The 16,210-nt window shown below is 42.1% G+C and overlaps 1 protein-coding gene across 1 annotated transcript in view; it reads left to right on the forward strand.

Moving 5' to 3' along the window:
* The window catches only part of CTNNBL1 (catenin beta like 1), a 177,095-nt gene that overhangs the window by 62,024 nt on the left and 98,861 nt on the right, over positions 1 to 16,210 (forward strand). The window contains exons 5-7 of the mRNA XM_003805015.5: positions 394 to 491; positions 8,017 to 8,110; positions 10,769 to 10,860. Coding sequence (XP_003805063.1) covers positions 394 to 491; positions 8,017 to 8,110; positions 10,769 to 10,860 — 284 coding nt within the window. The remainder of the gene's footprint in view (positions 1 to 393; positions 492 to 8,016; positions 8,111 to 10,768; positions 10,861 to 16,210) is intronic.

The raw sequence follows: 16,210 nt of genomic DNA on the forward strand, positions 1-16,210 counted from the left end.
CCTTCAAAGGTGAACTGTACAAGGTAGTTAAGATTATACTGAGTTTCAAGAATTTAAATTATGAGATGAGGTTGAGGGTGTTGGCCTATTTCTCACTGGAAAAGTGACTTCCCAGGTGATCTATTTAAAATTTTGAAATCTGTGAAAATTCAGTGAACCTGTGGACTAAGCAGCCAGGAAGGCAGCATAAGGCAAGAGACTGAGTGAGTCAGTTAACATTTAATGAACACCCACTGTGGGTAGAACCTTGTTGAAGAGATGTTAATAAAACCGGAGTCTATTAAAGGTAGATGGTGATAAAGCAATTGATGAGGAAACGGAAGGGAATCAAGGATTAAGAAAAACACCGGTACCGTTTCAGTGTGTGTGTGTTACACCCTTAACATTTTTCACATGTGTCCATAGCTGTGGTCGATTTGCTTCAGGAATTAACAGATATAGACACCCTCCATGAGAGTGAAGAGGGAGCAGAAGTGCTCATCGATGCTCTGGTAAGTTGCACATCCTCTGGGGTTTTGCAGGTTTGTATAAATTGTTGGCATTGCCACCACCATCGTCTCGGAGAGTGGCCACCAGGTGGAACTCCACGGCAAGGCTGGAGTGTGGTGAGGCTGGAGTGAATAAGGAGAGTAAAAAAGTAGAGATGTGGCTGGGGCAGTGCTTTATGCTTTGGGGCTGTGTCAGGTAGAGGCCTCGCCCTTATTAAGTCTCTGCTGTGGGCAGGGCCATTTCTCATTCTTCTCACCACATCCTCTCACATGGGCATTATTGCTATTATTTCCATTTACAGCCATGAAGCTGTGACTTAGGCCAAACAAATGGCCCATGGTCACACAGCCAGGATTTGAACCTGTGGTCTCCTAGACTCTATATTTTCTGCCCCTTTTTTCCCTCCTCTTTTGTTGCTACTGGCCTTTTTACAAAGAGCTTTCACAAATGTTTTTCTCATCTGGACTTTCTAATCCCAAGTGCCAGTGAGAAGAGGTATTATTATTATTACTTATTTTACAGATAGGTCATCAGAGAGGAATTGGAGAATGTTAAAAATAAGAACAAACTTTATAGCTCATTGAGGGCAGAATGGCATTCCCTGCCTGTAGACGACAAGGCAGTTGATTTCTGCCGTCTTTTGAGGAGCCTAGGCAAGGCCTCAGAATGTTCCTTAGCTATTGATCCACACAGCAGCTAACCCAGAGGAGTTGGTCTGTGAGGTGCAGCTGTGACCAGGTGCCAGCTAGGCAAACTGCCTTACATGTGAGGAAACCCAGCTGCAGAAGTGAAGCCTCCGCTGGGTCGCTCAGCCCGTCCTGTGACAGCTGATAAAAGAGACTGCATGTTCTGATCCCCAACACAATTCTGTTTCCACTGCCCCAGATTCCCTAGTTCACTGGTGATCAGAAAGGGCCACAAAGCTGCAAAGGCACCCCAGCTGGCCAGTGGCAGAAGTGCATCTAGTCCAGCCCCTACCCTGATAACCACCTGTGGAGCTCTGTCCACCTGCAGAGCTGTATCCCTCCTCAAGGCTCTGTGGATTGTTCTTCTTCTGTTGTTTCTCTTGTCTTTTCTCTCTGGTAAGAATGTTAGTATTGGTTTTGACTCAGTTAGCAGTTGATCAAAGATCACTCCAGCCACTTGTATTAGAAGCACCTGGGCTGCTTGTTTGGCTACTTTCTAGTCCTACCCAAGACCCACTGAATCAGAATGGCTGGGCCTGGGGTCCCAGATGATCCCGAAACCCCACTGCTACACTGCCCACCCCCTCCTCACCCTTTCTCATAATGTTATCGACACTAGAAATTTCCCATGTGCCATGCTTGCTGCTGGCATTTGGTGTGAATGAAGGGGTTGTGAACCCACTGGTTATGAAGAACTGGCTCTTACAGAGAGTGAGGCTAGTGTCCAGCAGGGCCATTTATGACCGAATATAATGAAAATTTCTATGGCCATTTTTCTTTCAGGCTCCTTTAGAGAGCAAACTGCTACTTTTGTAGAATTCAGGGCATTTATTTTTCCTTTGAACCACTGTGCAGAAAGAAAAGGATGATGTTGGGATGTCCTTTTGTTTTGAGGGGCGTCTGAGGAAAGACTGTGGCACTTGCTCCTACTCTGTGTCCCTGCGGTGTCATTTGTGCAGTCTTACCTTCCAGAGGTTAATTACATGGCCCTGAATGAGCCTTCCTGCTTGGTCCCTGGGCTGATTTTAATTACCATCCTTTGCCTGTCTGAATAGGGAAGACGAGAGAGGAACAGCTAGCCTGGCTGTTGCATGTAAAACGTACCCAGAAACAGCAGTTCACACAAAAGCCCCCTTTGTTTTTTCCGTGTTGCCAAGCCCACTGACAAAAGCTGCATCTTGGCAGATTTTATTGTTTGTTTGGAAAGAAACAGTTCACCCTCAGTCTGGGGAGCCACTAGGTAACTGCTATACAGGATGTTCTGTTTGTTTAGTTTAGTTTTTATTTTGATTATTATTATATTAGTTTAAGATTTTGACTCTTACAGGTTTATCCTGGTGGGGCTGGTAGGAATCACAAGCATTGAGCATTCCTGGACTCCAGTAGATTATTTGCTTGTCTGCAACCAGTCAGAAGTCACCAGTAAATATCAGAGAACAGAACCAGCGGTGGTCTTCCATTTACTTTTTTTACTCTTGGCTGCATTCAGGAAGAAATTTGATAAGTACTCTCATATTACAAGGGTTGAGTTGTCTTTGTAGTTTTAATTTGGGGCCAATATCTGAGGCCTAGAATTGCACGAGCAGAAGCTAGAGGGCATGTGGCAGAATTTATTGTGGTGTGCAGTTTGCAGTTATTGCTTTGGTCTTTTTCCCAGTTGGAAGTCCTAAGCAATAGGATAGCACATTTGTGGGGAAAGAACGCTGTCCTGGCATTCTCAGGGATCTTCAGGGTTTTAAAATTTGGTTCATATCCACTGCTGTTACTTACGCAAAAGGCAAATATTTGTGCTTTGTAACAAGTTGATCTGGTAGCCTGGAAAGTGGACTCTTTTCTGAAGAGTGGTAAGCGAGAGGGTATATTGCTTTGATGGCAATTATCTGGCTTACCTCTCCAAAGATGACTTTGGACTTCTTGAGAATGATGATTAAATTACAGTCATTTTTCTACTTGCCAGTCCCCAAACTTGCCATGTGCTAGGTGGTCCCATGCCTTCGCTCATGCTTTGCCTTCCACTTGCCTAGCCTTGCTTCTCTGGGGCTACCTGGAATACTACCTCTCATCCCTTTATCTCTTCCCTTTTGAGTTTTTTCCAGACTCATCACCTCAGCAGGATGTGTTGTTCTAGCACTTTGTACATTCTGGCACTTGTCACATTGGATTATAGATGTCTGTTTGTAAGTTTGTCCTTCCTGAGGTGTGATTCCCGTCAGGGGAGTGGTCAGAGCAGTGACTTTGTCATTTACCAATTCTGTGTCCTTGGGAAAGTTACTAACCTCTCCATACTGTTTCTTTCTCTGTAAAATGGAGATAACAGTAGTGCCTATCATACAGTACCAAAGTGATGAACAAGTGAGATATTTAATAAGTCTTTAGAACAGTCTGGCACAGAGTAAACACCTGATAAATGTTGGCCATTATCATTATAAAGGTACTATGCCTGGCAGATATTAAGCACTTAGCAAATGTCAGGTTAAAATTGTATGTATCATCTACCACACAGTAAGATGTCTGTGAATATTGAGTTCACAAACATTTTTTTCAGTTTAAAAAATATTTCAAAAACATTTTGAACAAACACTCAATAAAACCACATTTGGATGGGGTGGGCCTAAATAAGAAATGAGAGGATAGAGCTTTAGTTTAAAAAAAAAAAAAAAGGAAGAAGTAAGTAATGATAATACAAGGCAGAACATTGAAAACAGCTATGAGAGGGGCAGGCTTCTGTGGACATGAAGAGAGAGCGCTCGTTTATGATGGAATAATCAGGAAGGGCTGCAGAGATGCAGGCATCAGCGATGGCCTCTGAAAGGGGGCTTTAATATGAGAGCATATGGAGGTGTCCCAGCCAACAGAGATGGAAGTGTGGCTGGGTGGTGTAGCTGGCCAGTGTCTAGGAGCCAGCATTTGCTTTATAGAAATACTTTATAGAGTTCCACAAAAAGTGGCTTTGATGTGGACTGCCAGGGGACTACCCTCCATACCCATTCCTGCACTAAATTAAGTCTACTGAAATGTTAAACTTTGAAGCCCTATCTCGGTTTGCCTTGGACTTGGTTGGCAATGGATTTGTGCTGCCCAGGTGAGGCTGAGGTTGGCCGGGTTTATGTTGCTGTAAGGGTACTTACTACGAAAATTCCTGGATTCTATTCCTTCCCATTTCCATTCATGTTCTCACCTTCATCTGTATTTGTTCCAAAGCAAAATTCATTTGTTCACTAAATGTTTATTGAATGCTTGATGTGTTCCTGATTGTAGGAACCAGCTATATAGCTGTGAGCAAGCCTGACAAAGCCTCTGCTTTTGTGGAGCTCACAAGGTATGAGTGTAGGGAGAGACAGTAGATACATAAACAAGAAAACTATCAGAGAGTGGTTCTCTGTTTAAGAGAATTAAAATAGAGTGATGTGATGTAGAGTAGCTGGGAAGTCAGGTTGGATTAAATAGTCAGGCAAGGCCTGAGTTCTGGAAGAAACCAGCCATTCAGAATGATCAAGAGCAGGATGGGAAAAGGGCAGAAGACCTAAGGCAAGACTGAGGTTGACATATTCAAGGAACAGAGAAGGGGCCAGTCTTGTTAATGTGCAGCTGGGGCGAGGGGAGAAAGCAGAGTCAGGGCCAGACCACGCTGGGCTCTGTGGGCCTTGGTGAAGAGGTTGGGTGGCATTGCCAGGGTGAAGGGAAGTAATTAGAAGATAAGCAGGGGAGTGGTGTCGTAGCCTGACCAGCATTTTAAACAGAGCATCTAGCTGCTGTGTGGATAACGGACTGGAGGGGCAAGAATGGAAGCTAAAAGGTTACAGCTAGGATACAACAGGCCTGAGTTTTGCATTATGACCATGTTACCATATTATTCTCAAAACTTGTTTGATCAAGATTCAGTGGGTGTGGGGTTTTACTGTCATTACTGTTTTTTAAATATGAAATTCCTGAAACTCCTAGTAGGCAGAAAAATCCTAATCTCACTCTTGAGAAAGCTTATTGGCAGATCGTACCAGATAGAAAAAGAAGCCTCCTTCAAACCCTCTCATCTGTCTCTTTTTTATTTCCTCCTCTTCTCTTATATCCATCCTCTTTGGTCAAGTGGAAGATGATGTGTGATCATGCCCTTGAACTTTAACTCCCGGAATATTGTTTGGGATGCCTGCTAACAATCAGAAATAACAAATGACTTAGCAGAAAACATCACACCCAAGACAGTACTGATTTCCAAGGCAAGGGTTGCCCCGGCTGATGCTTTAATCCCTAAGCAGGATTTGTTTTTAGTTTCAGACTTTGTCACAGGTCCAGAAAATTGAAGGTAGACCCAAGGGGTTAGAGGGAATAGAATAGAATGCTAATATGTACTTTTACTGAGCGATATCCAGAGCTATGCATAATATAAATATTTTTCGAAGGGTTTTCTGAGCTAAATGTATTTTGACTGCTTTTGGCCTTCCTGCAATCAGATAAAATTGCATTTAACCCAACTAAACATAAAGTTTCACAGTTTGCAAGCTTAAAAAGGCTGCCTGTTAGAAGTTGGATTTCCGTAGCAAGAAAAAAGATTTTCCTCCAGACAGAGGCCCATTATCCATAACCATTCAGCTCTAGGACTTAAATGCATTGCTCACTGACAGTGTCCCCACTAGCTTCTAGACAGCAGAGATGGGAAACATAACTAAGAATCAAAGAAAGGAGGGAAAATAATGCAGGTAAAGCGGCAATAAGCAATTGAAATTGGTGTAGCAGTTTGTAGAACTGGCAAGCAGTGTGATACCCAGTGGAGTGGTGGTGTCTGCTGCTTTACGATTCAGGGAGATTATAAGTCAATCAGGGTGATTTAGGGAAAAACATACTGTGACATGGTTCATATTTTCCCTCCAGATGTTTTTCTGTTTTCTCTCACGTACTCAAAATGTCCAGTTAATTAAGGAAAACACTGTAGTGGATTTCTTTAGTGAAGCTTTTGCTGGCTGTGAGATTTGAGAGCAAGATTGTATAGCTCTTGGCACAAGATGGGAAAACAGCACTTTCCTGTATTTACAGGCTCCCAAATCTGGCATCAGTGTTTCTTCAGATAGCATCCCCTCCTTTTTCCTCATACCAGGGCATAAAGGAGAGCCTAGAAAAATCTAATACATTTGTGATTCAGGTATCACAAATTAGTCAATAATTTCACCTTTCCCTTGTCCGTGTACTTCCCTTAAGCCTCACCCAGAGTAAAGAGTCCATGTTTCAAGATCTATGCCACCTACCATTGCCTGCCTCCTCAAGCTTGGTTTGAATTGTGTCTATAGAATACCTTACATGCAAGGACTCTGGAAGTATTGGTTGGATGAGATCGTTTCCTTCTTTTTTCTCCCTCCATTCTCTCCCGTCATTGAATTAATGGGGGATTATGGGAAAAAGTAGAGTTGGAGTTGGGCACTTCTGCCACCAGCTTTGTGACTTCAGTCAGGCTAATTAACCTCTCAGAGCCTTTACTTTCTCACCTGTGAAAGATGTGAGAATTACATGAGGATAAATGGAGCAATTACAGTGCACAAACTATGTGTTCCATCAGTTTATTTAAATCTAGCAAGATTTACTGAGTATCTGCTGTATATGGCATTGTAGTAGACTTGGGGTATACAAAGATGAATGAAGCAAGGTGCCTGCCTTTCAGGAACTTGGCTTTTTCTTAGCCAGTGGAAGAGAGGAACTGTGAATAATCAGGCATCAACAGGGTAAAGGGCTAGATTCAAACCTTCTGCTTGATTCTTTGAGCAGCTGCCATGAACTAGACCTAGGGTAAGGCCTGTTACATATTTTCATTTACTCATTAGCACTTATCCCCATTTCATAAGTGAGGAAACCGAAACACTGAGAGGGAGGATAACGCAAATATGCAGCAGACCGTGTCTTCAGATGTGGCTTTACTTATTGGCTCTGCCTAAGAATCCATTACCAGATGGATCATCCCTTCTTGATGATAGAAAACTAGGTGTTTCCTTAGTTATCTTCCTTGGTGTGCCTCAGGGCTACCTAAGGGCAGTGTCCTTAGAACACAGATTGTGCACAGGAGGTAGCATGAAGTAGTAAAAGCATTATTTCACCTAAGGAGAAGGAAGCCTGGTTTTTGCCTTTGCCTCCACTGCTCCATAGCTGTGTAGTCTTGGCTGAGTCACTAATGTCTTGAACATCAGCTGTATGATGTGGCTACTGAAAGTTTCCTATCTGTTTCAACATGTGTGACTCCCTTAAGAGAAATACAGTAGCTTTCTGTGCATTCAATGTCATACAAATAGAAGATATTTTATTGTGTCGATTATTCCTTTTAAGAGGGAACTATAAATTCTTCATAAGTAGTAGTTTCATAAAAGCTTAGCAAGGAAACAGGAATGTTTTGAGGTCAACATAGAATGTGGCTGGTGCACATTCTAGTGAAACATTTTTTGGTGCATTGGCCTAAAGACGTGTTTTGGCTTGAATGAACCGTTGACCTGACTTAAGATGGCATTCTCGTAAGGTAGTACCACAGAGAAGGAGAACGAGCACAGGGCTTGGTTTCAGATGGTCTGTGTTCAAGTGCTAACACTGTCACTCACCAACCTTTTAACCTTGAATTTTACTTTGTCTGCTTGAGCTCCAGTTGACTCATCTGAAGTTAGAGATAATGATGCCTGCCTTTTACTTACCTCAGGGTCGCTTTAAGACTTAAAAGAGATAATGGGATGGGAGAGCACCTTGTAAACCATAGATTGCTGCTTATTTACTTACTTTGTTCATTCAAATAGTGGAGAAGTAAGTATGGGAACGGGAACATTTTGGGGACCATTTTGTGACATCCCTCTCTCCTTTTGCTTCGCTATTCTTGCAGGTGGATGGGCAGGTGGTAGCACTGCTGGTACAGAATCTGGAGCGCCTGGATGAGTCTGTGAAAGAGGAGGCAGATGGCGTCCACAACACTCTGGGTGAGAGGAAGGGTGCTTGCCATTGCCTGAGTTGCTTTGTGTTTGTTTTGGGACTCTGTGCTCATTTCCCTTCCTTCTTCATAATAGAGTCAATAGCAGGCGTGTTTTCCTTCTTTCTGCTCCCAAACTGCCTTCTCAGAAATGAAGACCTTTGTGTAAATTTCATATAACTGCAGCTTTGGTTTGGCTTGTAGGTAATGAAAGCAGAAATCCACTAAGTAGGTAACCTTCCTAAACAAAAAACCAGTGGCTCTGGTTAGCAGGCCTTTGCCTCCAAAAGTTAGGATGAAACCTATGCTGGTTAATTTTGTTTCCTTTGGAATGTGTATATTTAAACATTTTAAATCCTTTTAAGTCGTTTTTTCTTATCAGTTTTCTTTAATGGAACTGCAAACTTTTGGACCATTCTGTACCTTTATAGGACATTTTATTTGAAAAAGAGTTTTTCTTTCTCAGGTGTAGACTACCACGTAAACTGTGATTTGAAATATTGCTACTACTTGGCTGTCCCTACATCAGATTTTCATTTAAGTGGATTCCTCTGTAGTATTTCTCCTCTTCCTTCTCCTCCTTGAATCTCCCCAGTCTTTCCTTTTGTAAAGTTGTTGAACCAATATCCTATTTAAAATTGTGTTTTGGGGGTAGCTCTCTTTATTACTGGTCACTGTCTTATAAAACCAGAGATGACATATCTGTAAACAGAGCTTGAGAAATGAACAAGGCCCAGTGGAAGCAGAAAATTTGATGAGATTAGATTTTTTTTTTTTTAGCTTCTTTGTGTACCACAGATTTCTATTGTAGTTCTGGACTCTGTTCCATGAGGATTATCATAAAGAAGGGGAAACATGGGCACCTGGGGGGAAGAGGAGGAACACAACACTCTGTAATTTGGGTTGGCTGTAGTCTAGAGCCAGAATTTGGCATTGCCATTTGTTAGCAGAGTGCTGGATTTTGCGGTATCAAAAGTCTGTTAACTGACTGCTAACTGTCTGTTAATAAAAAGTACCGGCCTGCCAGTCTACAGAGATCTATTTGCAGCTCAGTCAGCTACTAACAGCTCAGGAGAGTCTTCCCTCTCTCTCACTTATTGAGTGCCTGATGTTTGTCAGGCACTGTGCTAGGTACTAGGGTAGATTATGGTGAAGTAGGCATGGTTCTGCTCCTGACAGGGCAGACAGATAGGTGAGTCTTGAAAAGAAAGGAAAGACAATGCTGGGTGACAGACGGTATCATAGGAGTCAGTGAAAAGCACTGTGGGAATGAAGAGGAAGAGCCTCCAAATTGCTAGATAGGAGCAGCTAGCTCCTGTGCATGACTGTGGCTGAATATGAAGACAGGTGCATTTTGACAGGTGGAGGAGTGGGAGAAGGGCCTTCATGAGGGGAGTATCATTTGCAAAGTCATGAATGGGGCTGGGATTTGAGGAAAGACTAGAAATGGCCTGTGACAGTCAGAGGTGGGAGATGGAACTGGAGGAATAAGTTTGTCCAGATAATGGAAGACCTTGTAAACCATGGCAGGAAGCTTGGATTTTGTTCGAGTGAACAATAGGAAGCCATCTAAAATATAAGCAGAAGAATAGGATAAAGTCATGGAAGATTAAAACGAATGAGTTGATTTTTGTAGGAAATGGCAGAAAGTAATTCAGGGTGTCGTAGTGCTCTTCATCTCTCAGGGTTGCCTTGCTCCTCTGCTCCCACAGCTTCGTGCTTCCCCTGCCTGGTCATCCTTTAACTTGCCACTGGGGAGGCTGATGTGGGCAAAGGAGTGAGAAAGAAGACAGGAGGTGTGGTGATTTCTTCAGCCCTTTCTCCTTCAAAATTCACACCCAATGTGTTCTGGGTATTGTGTTTAGGGAACACAGAAGTGTATCTGTTTCATGCTAGTAACATATTCCAGGATATGGATTGGAAGGGGGGCTGAAAGAAATGAAACCATTTGATATTAAGGACTCTAGGTGATTAAAAAAAAGAGATCTCCTTTTTCGTATCATAGTCATGCAATAACTTTTTTTTCCTCCTAATTTTTAATTTTTCTATTAAGCAACACTTTGGCTGTTGTAGGAGATAGCAGGACCAATTATATTTGCTTCCTAGTACCTGGGAGTTACCTCTGCCAGCATGGCCTTTCCCCTCTGTGCATGTTATTTTGTTCAATTAAAAAGACCATGCTTGCCTGCTTTGCAATATTCTTGCTTCCACCTGATGCAGGGAAATAGAACTGCAAATGGATGAATCAGGAGAGGAAGCGACTCTTGAGTTCACCAGACCCTGATTTTTCCCTAAGGCTTTTGCCTAGCTCCCTATCTCTTTGGTTATGGGTTTCTGGGACTCATTAGGGACTGGGTGGGACTTCTTAGGCAGATACCCACCCTTTTGTGTGTTCTGCTCTAGTGTTGTTCCCTATTAGCATGGAAAATCTATCACTTAGCTCTTTTGTGAGTTCCATCATTTTCAGTTATGAGTTTTACCTGTACCATAACTGGAAGAAGAAAACCACAGCAACTCCCTGGTTAATCTGAAAATGACAACCCAGCATCTGGCTGGGAGTAATGCAGGGAAGTGGGGAGAGGAATAACATGCCTGTCATGGGAAGCAAGCTTGTTGCAGATGGAAACAAAGTTGTCCTCCCAAATGACTGGTGTCTGTCTCCCTTCAGCTATTGTGGAAAACATGGCTGAGTTCCGGCCTGAGATGTGTACAGAGGGTGCCCAGCAGGGTCTTCTACAGTGGCTGTTGAAGAGGCTGAAGGTGAGTTTGGCTGTGGGGAACTGCAGCTCACACCTGTCTTTGCTCTGGGCTTGATTGATGCTTGGTTATTGGCATAGACTGTTATGCTGGGCCATATGATCTAGTTTGGGAAGCTTCTGGTACCTCTTGCTTCTTTCTTCTCCGTTTTTGTTCGTTTTAAAACAAGAGGCTTTAAAAATAGTCTTTAGTACCTCTGAAAATACAAACGTTATAAATACAAATTCATGTGATACAAAAGGTATAAAACTGAAAAGATCCCCTCTGCTGATCCCTTGTAGTTCCACTTCCCAGAAGCAGTCACTGTTAACAATATTATATCTATTCTCTCAGAAATTTTCTGTGTATATGAGAGAGTGTGTGTTTCACAAACAGAATTATGTAATATTTTCTTATGCAAGTTGATTTTCTCACTGAACTAATTATTGCCTAGTTAGTATTCCACTATGCTGATGTACCATAATTAATCTCATCATTCCCACTGGTAAGTCTGTAGTGTTATAAACAGTGCGGCTGTGAATACAGTAGTCCCCTCTTATCTGTGGTTTTGCTTTCTGCGTTTTAGTTACTCACAGTTAACCATGGTCTGAAAACAGGTAAATATAGTACTGAAAGGTATTTTGAGAGAGAGACCACATTCACAAAACTTTTATTACAGTATGTTGTTATAATAGTTCTATTTTATTATTGTTGTTAATTTCTTACTGTGCCTAATTTATAAACTTTTTTTTGTTTTTTCTTTTGAAACTGAGTCTCACTCACTCTGTTGCCCAGGATGGAGTACAGTGGCATGATCTTGGCTCACTGCAACCTCCGCCTCCCGGGTTAAGGTGATTCTCCTGCCTCAGCTTCCCTAGTAGCTGGGATTACAGGTGTGCGCCACCACGCCTGGCTAATCTTTGTATTTTTAGTAGAGACGGGGTTTCACCATGTTGGCCAGGCTAGTCTCGAACTCCTGATCTCAAGTGATCCACCCGCCTCGGTCTCCCAGAGTGCTGGGATTACAGGCGTGAAACACCGTGCCTGGCCTATAAATTAAACTTTATTATAGGTACATATATAGGAAAAAAACATAGTAAATACAGAATTTATCTGTAGTTTCAGGCATCCACTGGGGGCCTTGGATCCTATCCCCCACAGATAAGGGAGGGACTGCTGTATACAGACTTTTAAAAATATACATTTGTCTCAGTTTATCTGTACGATAAATTCATAGAAGTAGAATTGATAGGCCAAAAGCTATGCACCTTAACATTTTTTGTAGTATTGCAAAAATTATTCCCACTGATTTATCATATCCCACTGATAAATCAGCTGCCCCACTGATTTAGAGTTATCTGTTTCACTCTGCTTCTAGTTAATCTGATAGTGAAAACTGGTATTATTTTAATTTGTAATTTTAACATCAAGTGAAGTGTGTTGGCTTCTTGTTGATTAGCCATTTGTATTCATGTCTTTTAGCTTCATATTTATATTCTTTGTCCATATTTATATTGAATTGTTCGTTCTCTTAGCATAGTCCTTGTGATTGTCTTTTTAACAGTTAGTATTGTCTAATAGAGTAAATGAGAAAAAGAAGAGGCAAGAGCTCCTCTCAGAACAGTTTGAACCAAAGGTGTGATGGGAGGCAGTTTGGAACTGCTTATATGCTATTGAAATGGCCCTCAGGCAGGCAAGGATCCTAACTTTTTGTGAGAAGGAGGCACTTGTTTGTAACTAAAGTAATGCTCTAAGTGATGGCCTTGCTCTGCTTCAGAATGTCACAAGCATCCAGAAAGTCTGGGGTGTATCAGGTCAGATTTGTCCTCCACTGTCTTGGCAGGGCTAAAGGAGAAGCTTCTGCCTAAGATATCATGTGCTGCATGGTTTTCTCCGTTTCTGACACTCTAGTCTTCTCCAATCCTACTTATTCAGCCGTTTGTTCCCATTAAATCTGTAACCTTGATTTACGTAACATATTGGCCCAAGGATGCTCAGCTAGCCCAGCTGCTACCATCAGTATGAGCACATTTGCCTAGCAGAGGTCAGTAAACTCTAACTCCCTCCAAACCCCATCCCTCTTGCCTTTCAGTCTTGCATCCAGCAAGTAGTTAATTCAGGCATTGTCATTTGCAACTTCCTTTTGACCTCCTCTCTTGAGTCTAAATATCCTTTGGTTTTAGAACTAGACTTGTTTCTCATTTAATTTCCTTTACATCTCCCTAAACTCAGTTTCTTCTTTCCTCAGTATTCAACACATTTTTATTCTCCAAAGCCTTGAGACATTTTGGGAACAACGAGTGGAGGAGAGGAAAGTAGAGCACCGAGTTTTAAGGGGATGGCATAGATGTCAGGGACCTGAGTTGTTGGGGGAGTAGCCACACGTTAGGGACGCAACCTTGAAATATACAAAATAATTCAATAGTTTTTTTGTCTCTGTTATGTCGGAACAGATTTTTCCAAGTTACTTGAGACTTAATACTGATTCAGGGATCTTCATTAAACTAGAACGTCTTCTGCCAGAGTCTTTTGTTTTTTTTTAATTGGTAACATAGGAAGGGAAATTGACTTTTGAGTGGCTTGGATGCCGTTACCCTTATGATCATAATGAAGGGGCCCATTTGATAGTTTAGCAAGCTATTGACTCTTGCCACATAGGCACTGCATTGATGTAATCCTCGGGGCACAAATAGCCATGTTGCTGTCTCTGAAACAGTTTTCAGGCTTTTAGGGATATTTAAACATCAAAATGCTATTTGGGTTTTTTACTGGTAAGCAAGTGCTTTTAGAAGAAAACTGTGCTGCCCAGGCTTAATTAATTCTTTCATTAATTAGTTAATGAAATAAAGTCCTGCTTAAGGGTGAGGCCAGCAAGAGGGCATGTCCTTCGCAGCAATGCCTTGCTCTTATTTCTCATAATCTGGGGAATGTTATAATCTTCATTCTCTTCAACATCGTGGTGACTCTTAGTGAGTACTGGACCCAGATCCTGACTTTCCCTTATTAGCTGTGTAATTGTGGGTAACGGCCTCTTAACTTTTCTGGCCTGTTTTCTCCTTTGAAAAATGGGGATCATACTCCCTGCCCTTCCAATCTCACAGGGTTATTGCGAAATCAAATATGATAATGCTTTTACATTGTAAAGATGTTATAGCAGTGGGTTTCAGCTGGGGGTTTGTATTAAGATCACCAATGGAACTGAACAAATACAGATTCCCACACTGTACCCTAGACCTACTGTCTCGGTCTCTGTCTTTGGTATATTTTAGAAAGTTTTCAAACACATGTGATTCTAATGTACAACTCTCACTAAGATCCACTTGTCTCTGGAAATGTGGACCTTCTTGTTAACCATTTTACTCTGGAGACTAATTTAAAACTCCATTTTCACTATGCTATTACCCATTCAGAAACTTACCTGGAGTGATGCTGTGCCTTCTACATCAGATCCCACCTTCTCTGCCTCTTACCCGGGCCCAGTTTGACCTTTTCATTTTCCAGTTTTGAAACATTGGCCTTTGTTACCTTTTAGATACCTTTTTTTTTTTAAACCTATCTCCTGCTCTGCAAAGGTCAAAATTATCTTGACCTCTGTGTCTGGCTTTGTTCATACTCCCAACTCTACCAGGAATGACTGGCTCCTCTCTTCCATTCGTATTTCTAAATTTTACACACCCTTCGTGAAACAGCTTAAATCCCTAATCTTCTGTGTAGCCTCCATCACTTTTAGAACTGAAAGGAAATCTGTAAGTTCTGTTGTAGATAAAAAATTTAAAATTGAGACCTATCGATATTAAGTGCCTTGCCCAAACCCCTGTAGCTAGTTAGAGATAGAGCTAGGATTAAGACCCAAGCCTCCAGAATTTTCTTCATGCCCCCTTTCCATAGTACTTTGCCCCCGGCCTATACTGCCCACTTTCTTTTATAAAAAATCAACACCTTCATCTTTTTCCAATGGGTTCTCTTGCGAGAGTTGGCCTATCTGGGTTCTAGCATCTACCCGTAACTGTGTGACGCTCGCCCTCATGGAGCATCTTCTCTCCATCTGTAAAGTGGAGATGACTCCATCACCTGGCCAACTTGAATATTCTTATGTGTGCTGATTTTCTTTCTCCAAATATCTCTAAATTTTATAATTACAAGGACCATGTCTCTGTCATATCTGTACCTCCTCCTAGCTGTTCTCAAACTGTGGTTCCCAGCCAGGAGCATCAGCATCACCTAGTGCCTTGTTAGGCAAATTCTTGGGTCCACCCAGACCCACTGAGTCTGCAAAGTTGGAGTGGAGCCTGGTAGTCTGTGTTTGTTGCTGTTGTTGTTGTTTTTGTTGTTTTTGAGACGGAGTCTCACTCTGTCACCCAGGCTGGAGTGCAGTGGCCTCACTGCAAGCTCCGTCTCCTGGGTTCACGCCATTCTCCTGCCTCAACCTCCTGAGTAGCTGGGACTACAGGCGCCCGCTACCACATCGGGCTAATTTTTTGTATTTTTAGTAGAGATGGGGTTTCACCGTATTAGCCAGGATGGTATCGATCTCCTGACCTTGTGATCCGCCCGCCTTGGCCTCCCAAAGTGCTGGAATTACAAGTGTAAGCCACTGCGCCCGGCCCAGTCTTAGTTTTAGTAAGCCCTCAAGATGATTCTGTTGTAAGCTGAAGTCTGAGAACCAAGGTTCTAGAGTAATTATGTCTAGATTGCTTGATAAAACCTTACGATTTGACTGATCATCTCATATTTATTCAGTAATCCTTGAGTGATTCTTAAGTGAGTGGCACACTGGTGACAGCATTCTAGTGTTGGATTTCTCCTTTTTGTACTGGTAGCCTAGCAGTATATAGAGATATTCATGGATCTCTTCATCCAACAAATCAACCCCCACTAATTTATTCTTACGAGGATAAAAACCACTGCAGATGATTGCATTAAATGGATTAACAGGTAAGTAGATAACAGTAGTGTGAGAGATGCTGCATCACAATTAATGTTTTTAATGGGGAATACAAGCTTATTAAGATATTACGTACTATTGAAAATAACAGCAAAACCAAGTATAAGATTCCCTCTTGTTACCCAGTTAAATCAATGCTTCAGAAACAGTTGCAGCGTTCAGTTAAGTTATATTACATGTACAACTGGTTGATGCTAAAGTTCTTAGCCTCTATGACCAGAGGTTGGGATTTTGTAGGGCACAATCTGCTTTGACAATTGTACAGAGCTGTAGATATGTCTGAACCTGCCCCATGTGTTCCAGGTAGCAGAGGTGAGCTACAGATATAACCTGCAGCTTCTGGCTGTGAGTGGTAGCATAATTGTTTTGTACTTTCCAGAAAAGCAGCAGCTCCCAAAAAGGTGAAGTGTAATTTTATTCAAGGCTAGT

Source organism: Pan paniscus, chromosome 21, assembly GCF_029289425.2.
Source record: "Pan paniscus chromosome 21, NHGRI_mPanPan1-v2.0_pri, whole genome shotgun sequence".
In the NCBI taxonomy this organism is placed as follows: domain Eukaryota; kingdom Metazoa; phylum Chordata; class Mammalia; order Primates; family Hominidae; genus Pan; species Pan paniscus.